Here is a 19,291-nt window from a genome sequence, read left to right as displayed (position 1 = left end):
GTAATTAATGAATGAAAATTGCTCAACTGTAATAAGAACTCTAAAAACATAGGAATGACGGTGTCAACTATAGAAGAGTTTAGTATAAAAGAAATTGTACGATAGTTTCATACAAACAATACTAATATTTTTAAGTTTTTACCTTTTAAAAACGGTGACTTATTTCCTTTAAAAAAACTGAATTATTCTAAATTGCAAATAAAAATGCCAACGCGTATATTATACACGTTCGTATATATAATACGCCAACTCGTATTATATATACGATTGATTTTTTGTTAACTCAAGCTAAGCTTATGATAAACGGATTGGTTTAGCAACTCGATGACACTTTTTATATACACCAGCGGCATCTTCTGACGTTTTCCAGCAAATTCTAGCAGATAAACTTCTGGACTGATCAAAAAAAAAACTCTGGTAATTAAGTATATTACCATTACAGTTGCTAAATATGATGAATATTGAAGCCAGAATACAATATTTTATAAAATTTTTTTGAATATTTGTAATTAGTTAAACGAGAATTACCGATTATAGAATGACTATAACCAGAACCAGTGCTGAATCCTTGATGCCATCAATACATCCAGTGATCTCTTAAGCATTTTCTAGTAAATGCTAGTATTAACTTTCAGGTATTTTTCGAACAATAAACATTGATGTATGAACAAGTTAAAGAAAGGTTACAAGAAAGAGGTTCTATATTTAGTAAAGTTCTACGAAAAACTTGTTCCGAAGGTGGCAATTTCAAACAATACTTAAAATATTTTTATGCTACTAATTGCAGTTCTTGTTTATCCCACTTTTTAACAAGTTTCATAGACATACCTATTATATAAATGTGAAGCTCCAATAACGATCGAAAGCTTTTTTCTATAGATGACGACAAGTATTCCTAATCCGAAAATTTATCGAGAAAATTTTTTTCAGAGATCTAAGAAAAATTTCATGAATTTATTTATAATTTTTCTGCACTGATAAAACAGATTTGTTGCAGTATATTTCCAATCGAATGAATAGATTATTTTCATTGAGTTTTTCACTAGTACACAGAGAAAACAGATTCGTAATAGCAACCGAATTTGTTGCCAATCGAATGATTCTGCCTTAGTGAATGAATTTTACAGTTGTGGCTACAAAATTTTAGAAGTGTTAACAAAAGTTTGGTTACTTCAATCGAAATTCTTCTTTATCCACTGAATTTCTGTTGCTAGAATCGAAAAATTCTATGTGTGCAACCGAATCATTCGATTGGCAACAAATTCGGTTGCTATTACGAATCTGTTTTCTCTGTGTACTAACAGATAATCAGTTGACACAGAAGAACTACTATTTAATGAACATGAATCGGGGCAAGGTCTAGACACAGGTATTGTAACATGTGGCAAAGTGTTCTTATGACGAAATATTATATTCGGCCGCATATTCTGGGAATTTTCCGGCCAATTTTAGTTTCAAATGAATCTGTTGCATTCTGTACAGGTTGCCTGTGGTGGTCTAGCCAGATTTCAGCAGCTCATAATAGATCCTTTTGCTCCCACCAAATAAAGAGTATTACCTTGGATTACATCCATTGTTTTTTGACTTTGGTGCAAATTGGGCTGGTTGGCTGGGCTTCACGTCAATCTTTTACGCTTCGGCTTATTGCAATGGATCCATTTTTCATCGAAAGTAATCGTATAGTATTCAATTTCCCTGCTTTTGGATGAATCCTGCTGCTAGCAAACTTTTTGAAATTGCTGCTAGAGTAGCTTGCAATGAGTTTGCAGGCTATTGTTGAGTTTGAGAACAATCTTCATGGAGTAATGTCTAGAATTCTTGGCCTTCTTCTTCAAACTTTTTTTGGTAGCCTGTGCGGTCTTTGTCTTGCGTATCAAAATCACAACTTCTGAACCGCACAAACCATCTCTCGCACATTGAAACCTATGGAATACATTCACCATAAGCTTTGGTAAGCAATCCGTGTGCTTCAGGGGCTCTTTTTTTGAAATTAAATAAGTATAGAAAAAATTCCCACAAAATTCCACATTTTCAAAGCAAAAAAAAATCTTTGTTGTTTTAATAACTAACCCCCAGTAACACGAAGTCTGGTTATGTTTTAACTAATAGTTATACTGACTGTTTCCATACAAAAATATTTTTAACCCACAGTATAACTATTAGCTAAGGCATAACCAGACTTCGTGTTAATGGAGGTAGTGAGAATAAATGACAGATATTTACCCTTCAAAATATCATATAAGCGTTCAAAGGATACGTCATCTGTGGTAAATTCCTCATTTTTAAGTCATACACCCACTATTTTCAATTATATCATTCCATTTAATTCCAAATAATGTAGCCACAACAAAACTTTTGAATATTCCATCATGGCGTATGAAAATTAAAATATTAATTATACGCTCCATTATGCGGTAGACTTAAATTTTCGTTAGAAAATTCCCAAACAAATCACGATACAGGCGAGTGACATGTAACAAATTCGCTGTTTTTTTTAAAATAAACTAATTAAAAGTGACGGATGTAATAAAAGTTTTTGAATACAAATAATGGTGTCATTCTAAGCCCTAATAATTTAATCAAATAAAATGTAAATTTGTTTCATGAAGTAAACAGAATATACAATTAAACTGGAAAGGGAAACACACACACATACTAACTAAATAAAATTAAACAGTTACATATACACACAAAACACACATACACACGGACACTAAAAAATAAAATAGTAAAACATCAGCTGAAATACAAAAGAACCTAACTGACATTTCAATTAAAATAACAAAGGAGAGACTAAAAAAGAGGTTTAAATGAAAATGTAATCAGCTTATTAAAAATAATACCTACACAAAATTCCTAAATCAACGTATTTCTGAGTATTTGATTTCAAATTTATTTAAATGTCAGTTAGTAACTTTTGTGTTTCAACTAACTAAATGATTCGTTTGTCAATATTTAAATAAGGCGATTTTAAGCTATATATTTTTACAAAAATATTATATTTAGTGAATATCAGTTAATATTAATTTCAGAAAAAAGGCTTACACACACAAACACAAGGTATTAAAGGAAACAAAATAATAAATTATAATTATTATTATGTAGTTATTAAAAATAAGTAGAACAAATATGTATAAATTTACTTAAATAACATAAAAATTTAAATAAATGATTTGTTTAATTTTGGAATTATAACAAATGTAAATAAAACTAAAGTACTTAAAACTTAATACTGCAGTGTATTGATAATGAAAAAGAAAGAATTATTAATTATAAAGATTATGACTACTGAAGAAAAATAAACAATACAAATATTCAAAACATTCACAAAACAAACATACAGTTTTATACTAAACATTATACAGACAGATAAATAAAGATTTGAACTAAATAAGCTAATATTTGCAGCATTATTAACATTATCAAAACTACAAACTACACATAGATTTAAAGTTTTCTTGAGAAATCTACTACTTTAATAAGAAACTATTTTTAACTATAATTTATTAAGTATAGATTTGGGTATAGTACCGTTTAGACTGGGCTGAGCGTATTGTATGAATCCCTCTGATATATAATGATGCTGTGAACTTGATGTACTCGTACTACAGCGTGGACCCATACTATGAGGTGCTACTCTAGCTCGTATTTCAGCTGCTCGGGCTCCGCCCATGGCAGCCTCTTCATCGTTGAGTTCGTCTTCTTCGATGTACATTGAGGGGACATCATTGCGGGCAGGTCTAAAAGATTAAAAAAAGGAAAAGAATTAGTTTTTTTTTTATCAAAAGTTAAGAAAAAAAATGTTGTTACTATTGAATAATAAAATATTTATCATATGTTCCATAGTAGAATTTTGTGTTCGATTTTAACCGAAATTGAAAGCACGGTTTTTCAAGGCCTAAAAGCGAAACAGAAATTTTTTAAATTGTATTACAATTGTTGCTTCAGGCTACCTTTCGCAGGCTAGGCAAGGAAACCTGTTAAAAAACAATGACACAAACTCATTTAAAACAAGTAAGAAAAAATGGTCGGCCAAGCCCGACCATATAATACCCTACACCAAGTAAATGAGTAAAAATATTTTTCTTTTAAAACATCAATAATTTATATTCGTGAGTGATTTTCGGAAGTGGACCTTATATGGGAGCTATGACCAATTATGGACCGATCACCATGAAATTAGGTCGTGTGATTTATGTCTATATGAAAGTTATTTATGTTGCATTTTGTGTATATACCAACATTTTTAAGAGATTTATGCATGTTAAAGTGATTTTTGGAAGCGGGTCTATATGGGAGCTATGACTACTTATGGACCGATCGTAACAAAATTTTGTATACAAAAAACTTATTTGGATCGAAATTTGTGTAGATACATTGATAAATTAAACATGTATGACCGATAAAGTTTATTTTCGAGAGGACATTTGTATGGGGGCTAGGTGAAATAATGGACCGATTTCAGCCAGTATCAACAGGATTGGTCCTTGGGCAGAAAAAATAATATGTACTAAATTTAATCGAAATATCTTTAAAATTTCGACCTGTACTCTGCACACAAGGTTTACATGGACAGCCAGCCAGACTGACGGACATCGTTTAATCGACTCAGAAAGTGATTCTAAGTCGATCGGTATACTTTATTTATACCCTCCCCACTATGGTGGTGTAGGGTATAAATATTGATCTCACCAGTATTTCCTGACAATTAAATTTCATTTAACTGTTTATTTATTTTTGTAACAAAGACTTACCCCCATATTCACTTCCACTAAAGTAAAAACCATTTTAAAATGTCTTCTAGAAAGTGTAAAATAAACCCAGACCATTTTTGTTTTATTTGAGGATAATTCAGTTAAATCGATGTTTTGCTATAACACAAACACTGCAAAATGCTTATTTACATTATTTTGGATTCCCCGTGTCAAATCAGGATAAAAGGTGGGTCCCTCATTTGCACAAATTGTAGTGAATATATTCCAGGTAAAATGAACATTAAAAATGTCAGTTTGGTTGACCCACAAAATATAGTTTTGTCGCCACTCCACATTAAATTAGGTTTAATGAAAAATTTCGTAAAAGCTTTAGATGCGACAAAACCAACATTTCAATATTTATGCTGCGTGTTCCCGAGACTTTCTGAGGCCAAAATAAAAGAAGGGATATCTGTGGGTCCTCAAATAAGAAAAATTGTGGGTGATACCAAATTTGAGTGTCTATTAACCGATGTTGAATAAGCAGCATGGAATTCTTTTAAACTTGCTGTTCAAGAATTTTTGAGGAATAAGAAAAGTCAAAATTACAGAGATATTGTTGCGAATTTATTATATAATTTTGAACTGATGGGTGTTAATATGTCCCTCAAAATTCACTTTTCTTCTCATGTTGATTTTTTCCCGGAAAACCTCGGATACATGAGCGACGAACATGGAGACCGTTTCCATCAAGATTTGAAGTTTTTCGAGGGGAATTATCAAGGTTTTTGGGATCAGAATATGCTAGGAGACTACTATTGGAGTGTCGTGAGGGAGACAAATGAAATTAATTACAAAAAGGAGTTCACTTTTAATTTTTTTATCCTTATTTAATATACATTTTTATATGTTTCTTTTTTAATAAATATATCAAAAGTTTGATGTCCAGCATTTTTTTTAATATTTTTTCCGAAGTTAGAAGACCTAAGTACACAAATCCCCATATGTTTCAATTCATGAGCAAAAACCTTGTAAACTAGTGTTATCACAAAACCGATCGATTTTCAGTTGTTTAAAATCGAAACCGCGTTTTTGAAATTTTTCGGTTTTTTGGAAACTCTACTCCATAGTATGGCTAATTTCAAATACTTGAATTAAATGTAAATTTGAATTAAGTTTAATTTTCCTAAATTTATAATTTTTTATTAAACGAAATTATCAAAGTGAATATATTCTTCATCTAGAGGGAATTCCGCAACATTTTCCATACCGGGAAATGCCGGGCTACTAAAAGTAAGTAAAACTTTGATTCTAAAAGAAAATTACACACAAAATTACTCGTGCTAAAATGATGACATCACTCACAACACAGCTGATAGAACAAAAACTAAAAGTCAGAATGCATTTTTATCTTCGAGGGAAATGTTTACTAATCAGTAACTAAAGTCACAGTTAAATTTAAAAAAAAATATATATAATTACTTTTTGAGATAATTGGCGTTTTGTAAAGCATGTCTTGCGGTTTAGAGGGTTTATTTAATTAGTTATCTTATTTATAAGGAGCACCTTAACGTATTAGTGATAGCGAAATATGTAAAATCGAAGAAATAATACTCATTTATTGGGACAAAATTCATTTTTCAACTTTTACTCTTCTGTTTTCGATTATCCCTTCAGTTTAATATTTTTTTTAGTGACCGCTTCTAAAGTTAAAATTTTCTAAAATTCGTTTTAACTACCATCATACAGCATTGTAATAGTTCTCTCCCTAATTTCACTGTTGCACTGTATTATTAGTCTAGGACTGTCACAGCTTCAGTTCTATCAATAGATATTATAAAACCTGACCAATAAATTACAATTTTTCTGTTGTTGTATATTTTCCGTTTATTTTTATTTATTTTTTGTTTCTACAATGTAATTCACTGTGATATAGAGTGTGGTGTCGTATAGTAATTTAATACAAAACTTCATCTTGCTTTTAACTACCAGTATAAATGTAAATACACAGATCCATACATACTCTTACATATACAAATACATACTTTTATATGTATATAAGTCCATTTGCCTGTGTGTGTGTTCTAGTCAAGTACAAACCCACTGTTATTAGCAGAGTGTATTGTTGTTTCGGATTTTGTTTTTTTTTTGTTTTATTTCAGTTATTTTCCTTGTGTCATTGCTAATTGGATTTACTTATCGGTTGTGCTCAATCTCAATTTCACATTAAATGAGTTGTGTTGTAAACGAAGAAAACAACAAAACTCTCTATAGTGTGTTGCGATGGGATGTTATTTTTATTTTTATGTTTACCCTCCAACCAATTTTATTTATGTTTTTTTTTTTTTTTGTTCTTCTTTTATTTCTGTGATCTGTTTTATATATATAAATAGCAACATAGACTTACACAAATAAATACACAGATACATACACATGTATTGTATTGTATATTATACATACACTTACAAATATTACTTCTGCGAATTCGCCTCCATAAAATACAATATTGTTTAAAGTGCCTGTAACTTATTTTAATATGGTGGTCCTTATTTTGCCCTTTAGGATTCTCGACGCTCCCAAATTTTATATTTTCGACATTCAAAATGGGATCCGTGCAAACCATTTTTTTTATATATTTTTGTCACGTTCTGTGAAACGGTGAAATGAAATCTTTTCATATTATCATTTCACAATTACACAAATTGCGATTCCCGTTCTTTTAATGATTTTTCATTACACTTGATCTTTTCATATGAAAACATTTGAATTTGTTTATCATTTTTTCACTAAACGAGAATCAGAAACTCTATGAAAATATGAACAATATTTTCATTTCATCGCTTCACAGAACCAGAATCGATCCCCAGTTTTCGAAATATTTTCACTTTTAGGTTTTCACTAAAAACTTTGTTTTTTAGAAGATTTTTTTTAATTAAGATTTTCATGCATCGATAGTTTAAAGATTTTTATAAGTGGGTCAGAATTCAACATAATAATTAAATCAATAAGTGTTCGATTGAAAATACTTAAATTTAATTTCTAATTAGAGACCAATATTAATATAAAGTGTAATATTAATATAAAGCGTATATAAAGACGAAATTGTAAAAAATAACACAAAAAAGTAAATTTTAATCAAACATTTTTTTTAATTGAAAGATCATTACATGGCATTAATATTTTAAAATAATTTCTGGAATATAGCCATCCCGGCTCTTCTTGACCAAGCGCATTTGGGCCACTTTTTTGGGCATTGTTTGCCGTATGTCACGAAGCATTAAAATGGTGCACTCCCCATTCTTTTTTTTTCTGTTAAATACCATAAAAATGTATGATAACAATAAAAATTAGCAAACAAATTACAAATTTCATTCAAAATTTAAAATTCTATATGAATTCCGCTTTAATTTTGAAAATAAAAATAATTTTTTCAGTGGTTAAACCAATTTACTCCATACAATTGTATTTAATGTTCAGGAAACTTAAAAGACGTTTCTATTACAGAAATTTAAGATCTAAAAGATAATATAATTTATTTTTAAAATCAATTTTTCAAACATCAATAATTTACTCTACTTTTTATTTTGTGGAGTTAGGCCTTTCAGCTTCTGACACATCCAAATATTCCTGGCTTTTAACTGAAACATTTTAATTTTAAAATGGCACTCAACCAAGAGATTAACTTCCATAAATTTTAAATCAATAAATAGTTGAGGCAAATCTGTTAAAAAAATAAGTGCAAATATATCAAAAACGATATTCAAATTTTGATTCGATTTTTTGTCAGCGAGTATTGTATGTAATTGAAAGTTTTTTTTAATATTTAAATTTTTAAAATTTTTTAACCAAAACCATGATACAATAATTGTAGAAGGTAGAATCACTAGGGAGAGTTTTCAATATTTAGCCATATAACTTCAAACTTTGATTTTGATTTTTTTTCATATTTTCTTTTTTTTTGACGTTACAGGAAATGTATAATTGAGAATTTATTTTTTACTGAGTGTACCTTATGTTGTTGTATCATGACCAAAACTATAAACTTCAAATATTATGTTCAACCTGTAAACGCTGTTCGATTTTATTCAAATTTTCAGCATTATGTTCTCAGATGACGAAGAACAATTTTGGAATCATAAATATAATAAAATAGTTGACCGCCGGTAGCATTTACTAATGTTAGTTCTTCAAGTTTCATCAACCCACATACACCTGCCTATTCTTATTTATTTGCAAATAAAATAGCTAAATTTGTACTGCATACTTTAGGGAGCTTTTTGATTACAGTTAACTGGACTCAAAAAAAAAATGTCCGTGTTTTACCCCGAATTTTTTAATTTTTTTTTTCAGACAAACCATCTCCTGAAAATTTCGAATCGAATAAAAAAAAATCAGCCAAATCGCTCCAGCCGTTCTCACATGATGACATTACATTCATGGACCTTTTCATTTTTATATATATAGATAAAGGTCACCCTAATGTGTATGTATATTTGTTTATGTAATAGTATTTATACACCATAGATTTGTTAGTTTGTATGTAGTATAAGTATGTGCTGGAAACTATAGCTCTGGGTGCTAATACCTAGATCCCTTTACACAATTGTATTGTCTATTGTGTAGGAATGTGTAAATACAATGCATATATGTAACGATTGTTGTGCATATACAGAGTTTTGTTATTATAAAGCGTTGATATTTAAGTTAAATCTGTGAAGATTTGTATTGTCTTCCCACATCTGCTGTAGTTTGATTTTTTTTTAACTATATCCCCGGAAACAAAAATTACAGTTTTATTTATATTAAGGTAAATACTTGGTAAAATAATCAACGTGTTTCAGCCATGTCCAATGCCAAAACAAATCTTCAAAATTGGACCTGTACTTTTCGTACAAGGTTTACATAACTTGCCAGATATACGGACGGATATCGTTTAATCGATTTTGAAACTAGAATCACTATCTGAGTTGATTAAACGATGTCCGTCCGTCTGGCTGGCTGTCCATGTAAAGCTGCGCGGAGTACAGGTAGCAATTTTGAAGATAACTCGATAAAACTTGGTATATGTCATTTTTTCCGCCTAGGGACAGAGCTTATTGAAACTGACAGAAATCGGTCCATTATTTCACCTAGCCCCCATACAAATGTCCTCCCGAAATTGGACTTTATCGGTCATAAATATTTAATTTATATAGGTATCTACACAAATTTTGCTCCAAATAAGTTTTATATATACGAAATTCATGTCACTAAATTTTATTACGATCGGTCTATAATTAGTCATAGCTCCCATATAAGACCCACTTCCGAAAATCACTTTAACGTACATAAATCTCCTAAAAATCTTGGTATAAACATAAAATTCAACATAAATAACTTTAATAGACACGAATCACACGACCTAATTTCATAGTGATCGGTCCATAATTGGTCTTAGCTCCCATATAAGTCGCACTTCCGAAAATATCATTAACGAGTATAAATCTCTTAAAAATGTTGATATATACATAAAATTCAACACAAATAACTTTCATAAAGACGTAAATAACACAACTAAATTTCATGGCGATCGGTCCATAATTAGTCATAGCTCCATATTAGGATCATTTCCAAAAATCACTTTAACGAGCATAAATCTCTTAAAAATGTTGGTATACACACAAAATTCAATAAAAGTAACTTTCATATAGACATAAATAACACAACCAAATTTCATGTCGATCCGCCCATTATTAGTCATAGCTCCTATCTAGCAGTCTTCCTAAATTCATTCACGAAAATAAATTATTGAAATTTTAAAAGAAAAATTATTTTGCTCATTTACTTAGTGTAGGGTATTATATGGTCGGGCTTGACCGACCATACTTTCTTACTTGTTTTTAAGTCCCAATTAAACTCTTCTAGAAATATATTCATATAATTGAACAATGTATTCAATGTCTTATTGAATTTTCTGTCACTTGGACAGTTATAAAAAAGCTGTTTTCTATTCGATTTATGTATTGCGATTTAAGAACATTTGGAATAATTTTTTTTTAATTTTAATTGCCTAATGTTATGACGTTTTCTTTTCTTGCATAAATGATGCCTTTATTCTGCCTATTACCCTTGTTTTAGTTCTTTTCTGAAAAAAGTGTAGTTTAGTAAGCGTATAATATGTTCTTTTCATATAATGTTGCCCTATAACCCCGAAAATATGCTACATATTTCATCCTCATTGTTATCATATGCACCACTTTTTGAAAAACTAAAAAAAATAATCATAAATTAATGGCTTGCCCTTAAGGCAATTAAAATTTGTTGTAGATGAACAAACTTTCTTCTTACACATTTTAACTAATGGTGTTTTCTTTTCTGACACAAAATGTTGCCTATATATTTTGTACCATTTATTAAATGTTACCCATACCAAAAATCATTACCATTTATGCACTTTTCTTTTATGTAGATTCTAAATATTATAAAACTATACTTTTGCTTACATAAAAAGTGGTGCATTTCTAACCCTTTGATAAAATTGAGGGTGAAACATGTTACATATATTCAGGGTTTTATGGTAACATTATTAGAAAAGAACACGACCGAACTACATTTTTTTCAGAAAAGAACACAAAGAAGGGTAAAAGGCAGAATAAATGCAACATTTATGCCAGAAAAGAAAACACCATAAGCTTATAGAAAATTGTATAAATTGATATTGGTTTATGTATCCACTACTACACCACTACTACACTGCAATTTCTGAAATACAAATAGAAATTTCTGAAAAACAATTGGAAAATTCTGAAATACAATTAGAAACTTTTTAAGAATAAATTAAAAAGTTAGAAATACAAATGGAAAATTCTGAATTACAATTAGAAATTTCTGAAATACAATTTGAAATGGCGTAGTTGGCTTACTCTTGCTTATATGCGCTGTTACCAACGTGTATTTGCTTTGATTTTCCAAGTAGAGGTAATAAAATCATGGAATGTGTCTGTCGAGTAGGTGGGTATTGCTGTCTTTTAAACTTTGTCCTAATAGTAACAATGACTAGGAAATTTTCCATAGTTTTCTTTTTCCAACTAAGCTAAGCAATATTTATTAATATTCACACAAATCTTTTATTTTATGTTGTACATAGTGCTAATTTTTTCGATTGTTTTTTCTCTATTACCCTCATATTTTTGCTGCTAATTGGTCATTATTGTTTGTTCGTAATATTATTTAGTATGGGGGATAATGAAACACGATTTATTTCATTATAACAAAAGTCAAAAAGTAGCAAATAAAAAAAAAAATATGCTACGTAATATTTAATTAATTAATAATACAATTATCACTGACAAATCATGTATGATGTATGCATTCAATCATTTTCAATTCAATTGAATTCAAATCAAATATTAAACAGTGGGTCTAAAGAGAAAACTTAATTTACATCATGATAATTTTATACATGATTTATATAACTTTAGCAGATTTATGAATATGTTTAAAAACGTTTTTGTTTTTATTAACAGACCCATTGTGTTTAGATACACTATACATATTTGCCACTCTAACTAATGCTTAATTTATGCACATATGAGTTTGTGTATACACTATGTCTGTATTTGTATAAAGTTATTCGTGTGGATTTATAACTTTACTGTTATTTAGCACTCAATATATAATCGCTGGTAATAAATCGAATCATAATACTAGTAAGTATAATAGAATTGTCGATAAATGTGAATAGTATTTCATCGTGATATTAATTTTTCTACAATTTCTGTTTTTTTTTCCTACTAATTTTTATGATTTCAACATAAAAATGGAAATTAAGAAGAAAACTAAATCAAAATCAAAGTAGTATAGAATATTATAGTATATAGCTCTATAGTATGATAATAATTGAACATGAATAGCAATATATACACAGAAATACACATACTATTAGTAATTTACACACACACATAGATTTATTCGCTCTTATAAACACGCGTTTTAATTCATTTACATTTGCAAGCATATGTTTTTATGGTTGTAGTATGACATTAATTCTGTATGTACCCTGCAGTTTTAAAGGGAGAAATTTTCAACTTTGAAGCTGACACATTTCCAATGTAAAGCTATGCAGAGGATTGATCTTTTGAAGCCTTGAATATTTTTACAAGTTTAACATGTTATTATTTATATGATTGTGGTAACCATAATATGATTAATTTATGATTCACATGATTGTATCAATCATATATATAGTTACAGTAAACAAGTATGTGTCAACCATTTATATGATTTTCTCATATTGTTCTCAGATTACACAGGTCAACAACAAAAAAGGCTTGACTGACTAAGAACAATTTTTAAATTCTATGGAGAGATTTTTTTTTTCAATTTTAAGAAAATTGTAAATTTTGTTAGACGTTTCTCCACATAGTTAATGATATCTCGAAAAGGGTCAGTTAGATTTTAATAAACTAAAATTTGAAATGTTGGGATTTATATATTGCGTTTCAATCGGCTCAGTAGTTTCGGTGTTATAATAACAACTTGCAGCAAAAAATATATTTTTTACGTGAATATAGCAATTTTGTTTGTTTAAAAAAATCATTAAAAATCGAAAACGGCAGAAATTGTTCAGGTTTATTACTTTGTCGCAAAGCCACATATAACAGCAAAAAATGAGATATCGTTCATAAAAATCGACTGATCCTTTTCGAATTTATTCACAATTAAGTGAATTCACTCATTTTCACAAAAAATAGATTTTTGTTTAATAGACATAACCATAGGGTAACATACAAACGAGACGTAATTGTCAGAAACCTAAGTCTGTTGTCAAAAACCTATCTCTGGCAACAACAAAATACATACTAGTCAATGTATTTTGTTTTTGTATCAGGCATATGATTTGTTGTATTTTTGTTTGACAAATCGGAGTGTCTCGTCTCTATGTATTATTCTCTATTGGCATAACACTGAGTAGTTAATGTTCTTCTTTCGAATGACTGAATTTTGAAAACATTGTCGCCATGCTATGTTCCAATTTTCACATATATATTACGTTTTAATCGGTTCAGTGATCTCGGAGTTATAATAACAAAATGAATTTTGGTTTTAAAAAAATCATGAAAAATCGAAAACGTCAGAAATTGTTCTGATTTCTTGCTTTATCGCAAAGCCACATATAATGGGAATAAAATGAGATATGGGTAATGAAAATTGATGGATTCTTTCTTGTGGTTTTGTTACAATAACAAAAGAAGGACATAACATTTAGTGAAAATGAGCGAATTCACTTAATTGTGAACAAATTCGAAAACATTTACAAGTGGCATTCCACAAAGGAATAAATCTGAACAATTTCTGCCATTTTTGATTTTTCATGATTTTTAAAAATAAAACAATTTGATATTTTCACGTAAAAAATTTATTTTTTGTTTCAATTTGTTATTATAACTCCTAAACTACTAAGGGCTATTATTACAACTTGCCTTTATAGTTAAAGGTAACTTTAAGCAATAGAAAAAGGTACCCTTAAAGTTATCCTTAACTATAAAAGCAAGTTTTTATAACGGACCTAAGCCGATTAAAACGAAATTATAATTTTATTTAAACATTTTTTACAAAAAAAATCTCTCCATAGAATTTAAATTTTTGATCATATATGAGGAGCCGGAGAACAAAAGGTTGGGAAATTGATTTTTTCGAGAAGATTTCAACCCAAATATTATAAAAATAAATTTGTAAAAATTCGAAAAAGTATCTTTTGTTCTGCGGCTCCTCATTTGTACTACTGGAACCACAATACATCAAAATTGTACAGTGGTTCAAAAAGCCTCTACATTTTTTTCGATTTTGTTGCCCAGTTTTATCCATAAGCCGATAAAAACATAATATGGTAAATCCTTTATCATCAAAATGGTTGCCACAAAAATATAACCATTGCAAATTGACTATATTATGGTCACCACATTCATATTAATAATTACGTGTACTCTTACCAGTCATGCTGAAGAGTATAAAAACTAAGTGTTTCTACTGAAATCAAATATTTAAATAAATGTTGGCACAGGTTAAGGGGAATTAGTTTTAAGGACTGCAGGGTACAAATATAAATGAGAACATTTTCTATGTATAATTTGCCCGCATTTATACATGTCGTAATGATATTGGTTTGTCGTGTCACATTAAAAAAAAAATGAGAAAATAAAAATCAACGAGAGAAGGATGTCATTTCCACTTCCGTTTGTTTGTGTTCGTTCATTTGGTGCATGTATGTGTAATAAGTGTACTTGAGTATGAGTGTTTCTATTTGTAACCACAATATAAAATATACGTATATCGTCAACTAAAATGCAGAAAAATCTTATCAACACTTCAAGCATTCAACAGAAAATTTTAAATATTATACATATTAACTTGCTTAAATATTAGTTAGATATTTTTGCATTTTATACAACGATATGTACTTATGTAAATAGAAAAACTAACGCAGATTATGTTTATTGTGCTTTTGTAAGTAATTTTTGTAAAGAAAAAAATTTGAAATTATTTGCACCGTAATGTATGCATTAATTTTAATGATTTGTTACCCAGACTTTTGTGTCAGTGTAGTTGAGTGTGTATGTATGTCAGTGACAGTTTGATTTATAACTGTATTAGAGCATCCAAATGCGTTCGTATATAAATATCTAAGTTAACCTCTTATGACTATTACAATTTTCCAACAACAAAAAAAAAAATATAATATGATTCGCATATGACAACTAAAGAGGAAGGAAGAAGAGACAGCCTAATCATAGAACTAAACTAAATTCAGTTGAAAATATCAAATGTTTGCCCTTTTTTGATATTCATGTATTTTCCTTAGTTAACCTTCCCCAACAATTATTATAAAACCACATAAATGTTATATTTAAGGGTTAGGGGTTGACAGGAAAATGAAGAAATTTATACATGAAATATTGTAAACCACCATTTATATGAAAATTGGAAATTTATTTTTACCATGTAATTAGAATATATGATGGTACAGATGTGATAATTATTGAAAACTTGTCATTACCACAATATTAGAGATTAAAATACGATTGTAATGCAGTTTTGGCTTAAACATAACAGGAATTTTACACATAAATTGGCAAGATATACATTAGAGTGACAATCAGTTGTATGGAAAAAAATTTTTGTTAAAATTTTGAAGAGTGCCAGGTGGAATATTGTGACACTAGGCCTAAATGTTAAGTGCTGAAAATTTGAGCCAAATCGGGCAACGATTTCTGGACGCGCATCGAGGTCAAAGTTCAGATATATGCAAAATTTTACTGTTAATATGGAATAAATAGGTGAAACTCGTTAACTTTCTGCATTGTTTTCTAGAAATGTGTAGATTTATTTATATTAATGAATATTACATTAAAAAATTTTTTTTGGAAATTAACCTTGTATCTCCTTTGGTTCAAAATGACCCAAAAACTGTATTATCGCCAAAATTAGAGAAAAATGCAAATTTTTCAGTTTTTGAAAAAATTTTGCTATTAAATAAATACTTTTGCAATTGAATACAAAAGAATCGAAATATGTACGTAATTATCGTTGTAATGAGATATAAATGACAAAATTTGATTTAAAAATTTTGAAGTTATTACAAATTCGCCAGACCATTAACGTATTTCAGGCCACTTGAACAAAAAATTTAGGAAAAAAATTAAGATATTTCGAGAAAAATTAAAATAAAAGCTAATTTTTACTTAAAATATTTCCATATTTACTTGTATATGAGTTTTTGTCTTCGTAGGATACCGTTAACCTATTCGCAGGTATGGCCAAAAAAAATTATTTTTTTTAACGGCTGTTTCAAAACTCCATTTTCAAATTTTTAAAAATTTTGTTAAACAAATTTCAGATTTTTTCGATCATCACATTGGGGTTTATTGAGATCAAAATAGGGAATAAAAATATGAAAAAATTATGTCAATACCTCTTACAGTTTTTCCGTACCAGCGATTTAAATTTTGCGTTTTTCAAGAAAAAATAATTTTTTGTCCATATTTAGGCGAACGAGTCCAATTTCCATACTGTTATAAATTTTAAGTAAAATCTATTCATAATATTATAGTACTTGTAATTCTAAATATGTTCTGAAAGTTTTACTAAAATCGGAAAACGATAACCTTTGAATCGTGAAGGTCAAATGTCAAATTTTTCAATATTTGGAATTTCTAATGAGAAGATAGCGAAATGTTATATATTTTTGGGCCGATTTTCATGAAACTTGAGGAAAATATATATTGGTATCTAGCATTTACAACAACAGTGCAAAAATGGATTTTAACTTTTAAGAGGACTTGGGGTCAAAATGGTTGTGTTTTTCGTGATTTTAAAAGTTGAGGGTAATTTGGACCCCAAGTGCTGCTAAGGGTTAATTTCCATTTTTGAGCTGTTATTTTAAATTCTGGACCTTATGTTATATTTTCCTTAAGTTGCATTAAAATCGGCCCAAAAATATATAACATTTCGCTATCTTTTCATTAGAAATTCCAAATATTGAAAAATTTGACCTTTGACCTTCACGATTCAAAGGTTATCGTTTTCCGATTTTAGTAAAACTTTCAGAACATATTTAGAATTACAGGGACTATAATATTATGAATAGATTTTACTTAAAATTTATAATAGTATGGAAATTGGACTCATTCGCCTAAATATGGACAAAAAATTAGTTTTTCTTGAAAAACGCAAAATTTAAATCGCTGGTACGGAAAAACTGTAAGAGGTATCGACATAATTTTTTCATATTTTTATTCCCTATTTTGATCTCAATAAACCCCAATGTGATGATCGAAAAAATCTGAAATTTGTTTAACAAAATTTTTAAAAATTTGAAAATGGAGTTTTGAAACAGCCGTTAAAAAAAATAATTTTTTTTGGCCATACCTGCGAATAGGTTAACGGTATCCTACGAAGACAAAAACTCATATACAAGTAAATATGGAAATATTTTAAGTAAAAATTAGCTTTTATTTTAATTTTTCTCGAAATATCTTAATTTTTTTCCTAAATTTTTTGTTCAAGTGGCCTGAAATACGTTAATGGTCTGGCGAATTTGTAATAACTTCAAAATTTTTTAATCAAATTTTGTCATTTATATCTCATTACAACGATAATTACGTACATATTTCGATTCTTTTGCATTCAATTGCAAAAGTATTAATTTAATAGCAAAATTTTTTCAAAAACTGAAAAATTTGCATTTTTCTCTAATTTTGGCGATAATACAGTTTTTGGGTCATTTTGAACCAAAGGAGATACAGGGTTAATTTCCAAAAAAAAAAATTTTAATGTAATATTCATTAATATAAATAAATCTACACATTTCTAGAAAACAATGCAGAAAGTTAACGAGTTTCACCTATTTATTCCATATTAACAGTAAAATTTTGCATATATCTGAACTTTGACCTCGATGCGCGTCCAGAAATCGTTGCCCGATTTGGCTCAAATTTTCAGCACTTAACATTTAGGCCTAGTGTCACAATATTCCACCCGGCACTCTTTGAAATCTAAAAAAAAAAAATCGGCTGTCACTCTAATATACATACATAAATAATTATTTTATTAGTAATATAAGGGAGGAAAATACAAATATACATACATACAGTGGTGGCCACCAATTTAAGACAAATACTTGAATTTTTTTCATCAACTGAATTTTAAGTGCGATAGAGCCAAAATAAAAGGACCTCTAAGGGTATGAAATTAATTATTAATGTTTCTAGTTTCTGAAAAATGTTTGGAAAAATCGGTAAAACATATATGGACAAAGATATGTGGAAATACGTTGACCCACCTCAGCGAACATCCGTTGTTAATAACATGATATGACCGAAACTAATGGAACTAAAAATACGAAATTTGGTCCGAATATTTTATAATAATAAAAATATAATGATATAAATGTGAGAAAATATGTTTATTTAAAAAAAAAATTTTTTGGTCAAGTTGTAGAAAAATTTTATGTGTTCGTGGTGAATATGTATGAATTGACACAGTCGAATAAAACACACTTGTGTGTTAAAACAGTCCTCATGCATACATATTTGTGGAAATATTTGAAAAAATAATTGACAATCACGTGGAATTTAGCAAACAATTTTTGTCTTAAATTCCTGGCCACCACTGTATATAATCGATGTTGTTTGTTTTGTAAATTTGTGATAACACAAAATTAATAGTTTTTAAATTAGATTTTGTAGTTTTTTTCGTAATTTATAGAGGATTTATGTTGTATACAACTATTATACTCTAATATTTCACGACTTTAACATGGTGCTGTATATTGCCAAGCCATCTTAAATACATTAGCGGAGTTCTCTATTAAGTTCGAATGGTGTTGCATCATTACTGTAAAATTTTGCATTTGCAATGATGCAAGACCATTCGCACTTAACAGTGGACTCCGCTATTACCTTTTTAAATTGCAACGCCACCAAATTGTTCTGACTTGTCATCAAAATTATTTCAAGTTCAGAATTATAATTATTCTTCATGTTACAAATTCAATTATAAAACTTAAATCTGTACTTTGACATAGTGGTCGGATTGCAAAATGAAGTAGAATACAAGGT

General features: G+C 28.9%; 1 protein-coding gene across 2 annotated transcripts in view; it reads right to left on the bottom strand.

Annotated features, from left to right (window-relative positions):
• side (sidestep) overlaps window positions 1-19,291 on the bottom strand; it is a 343,838-nt gene that overhangs the window by 18,102 nt on the left and 306,445 nt on the right. For both annotated transcript variants that reach the window (XM_065516427.1, XM_065516428.1), the window contains exon 15: window positions 3,532-3,740. In XM_065516427.1, the coding sequence (XP_065372499.1) occupies window positions 3,532-3,740 (209 nt within the window). The remainder of the gene's footprint in view (window positions 1-3,531; window positions 3,741-19,291) is intronic.

Source organism: Calliphora vicina, chromosome 1 (genome assembly GCF_958450345.1).
Source record: "Calliphora vicina chromosome 1, idCalVici1.1, whole genome shotgun sequence".
Lineage (NCBI taxonomy): Eukaryota > Metazoa > Arthropoda > Insecta > Diptera > Calliphoridae > Calliphora > Calliphora vicina.
This window is presented reverse-complemented; position numbering and strand designations above follow the sequence as displayed.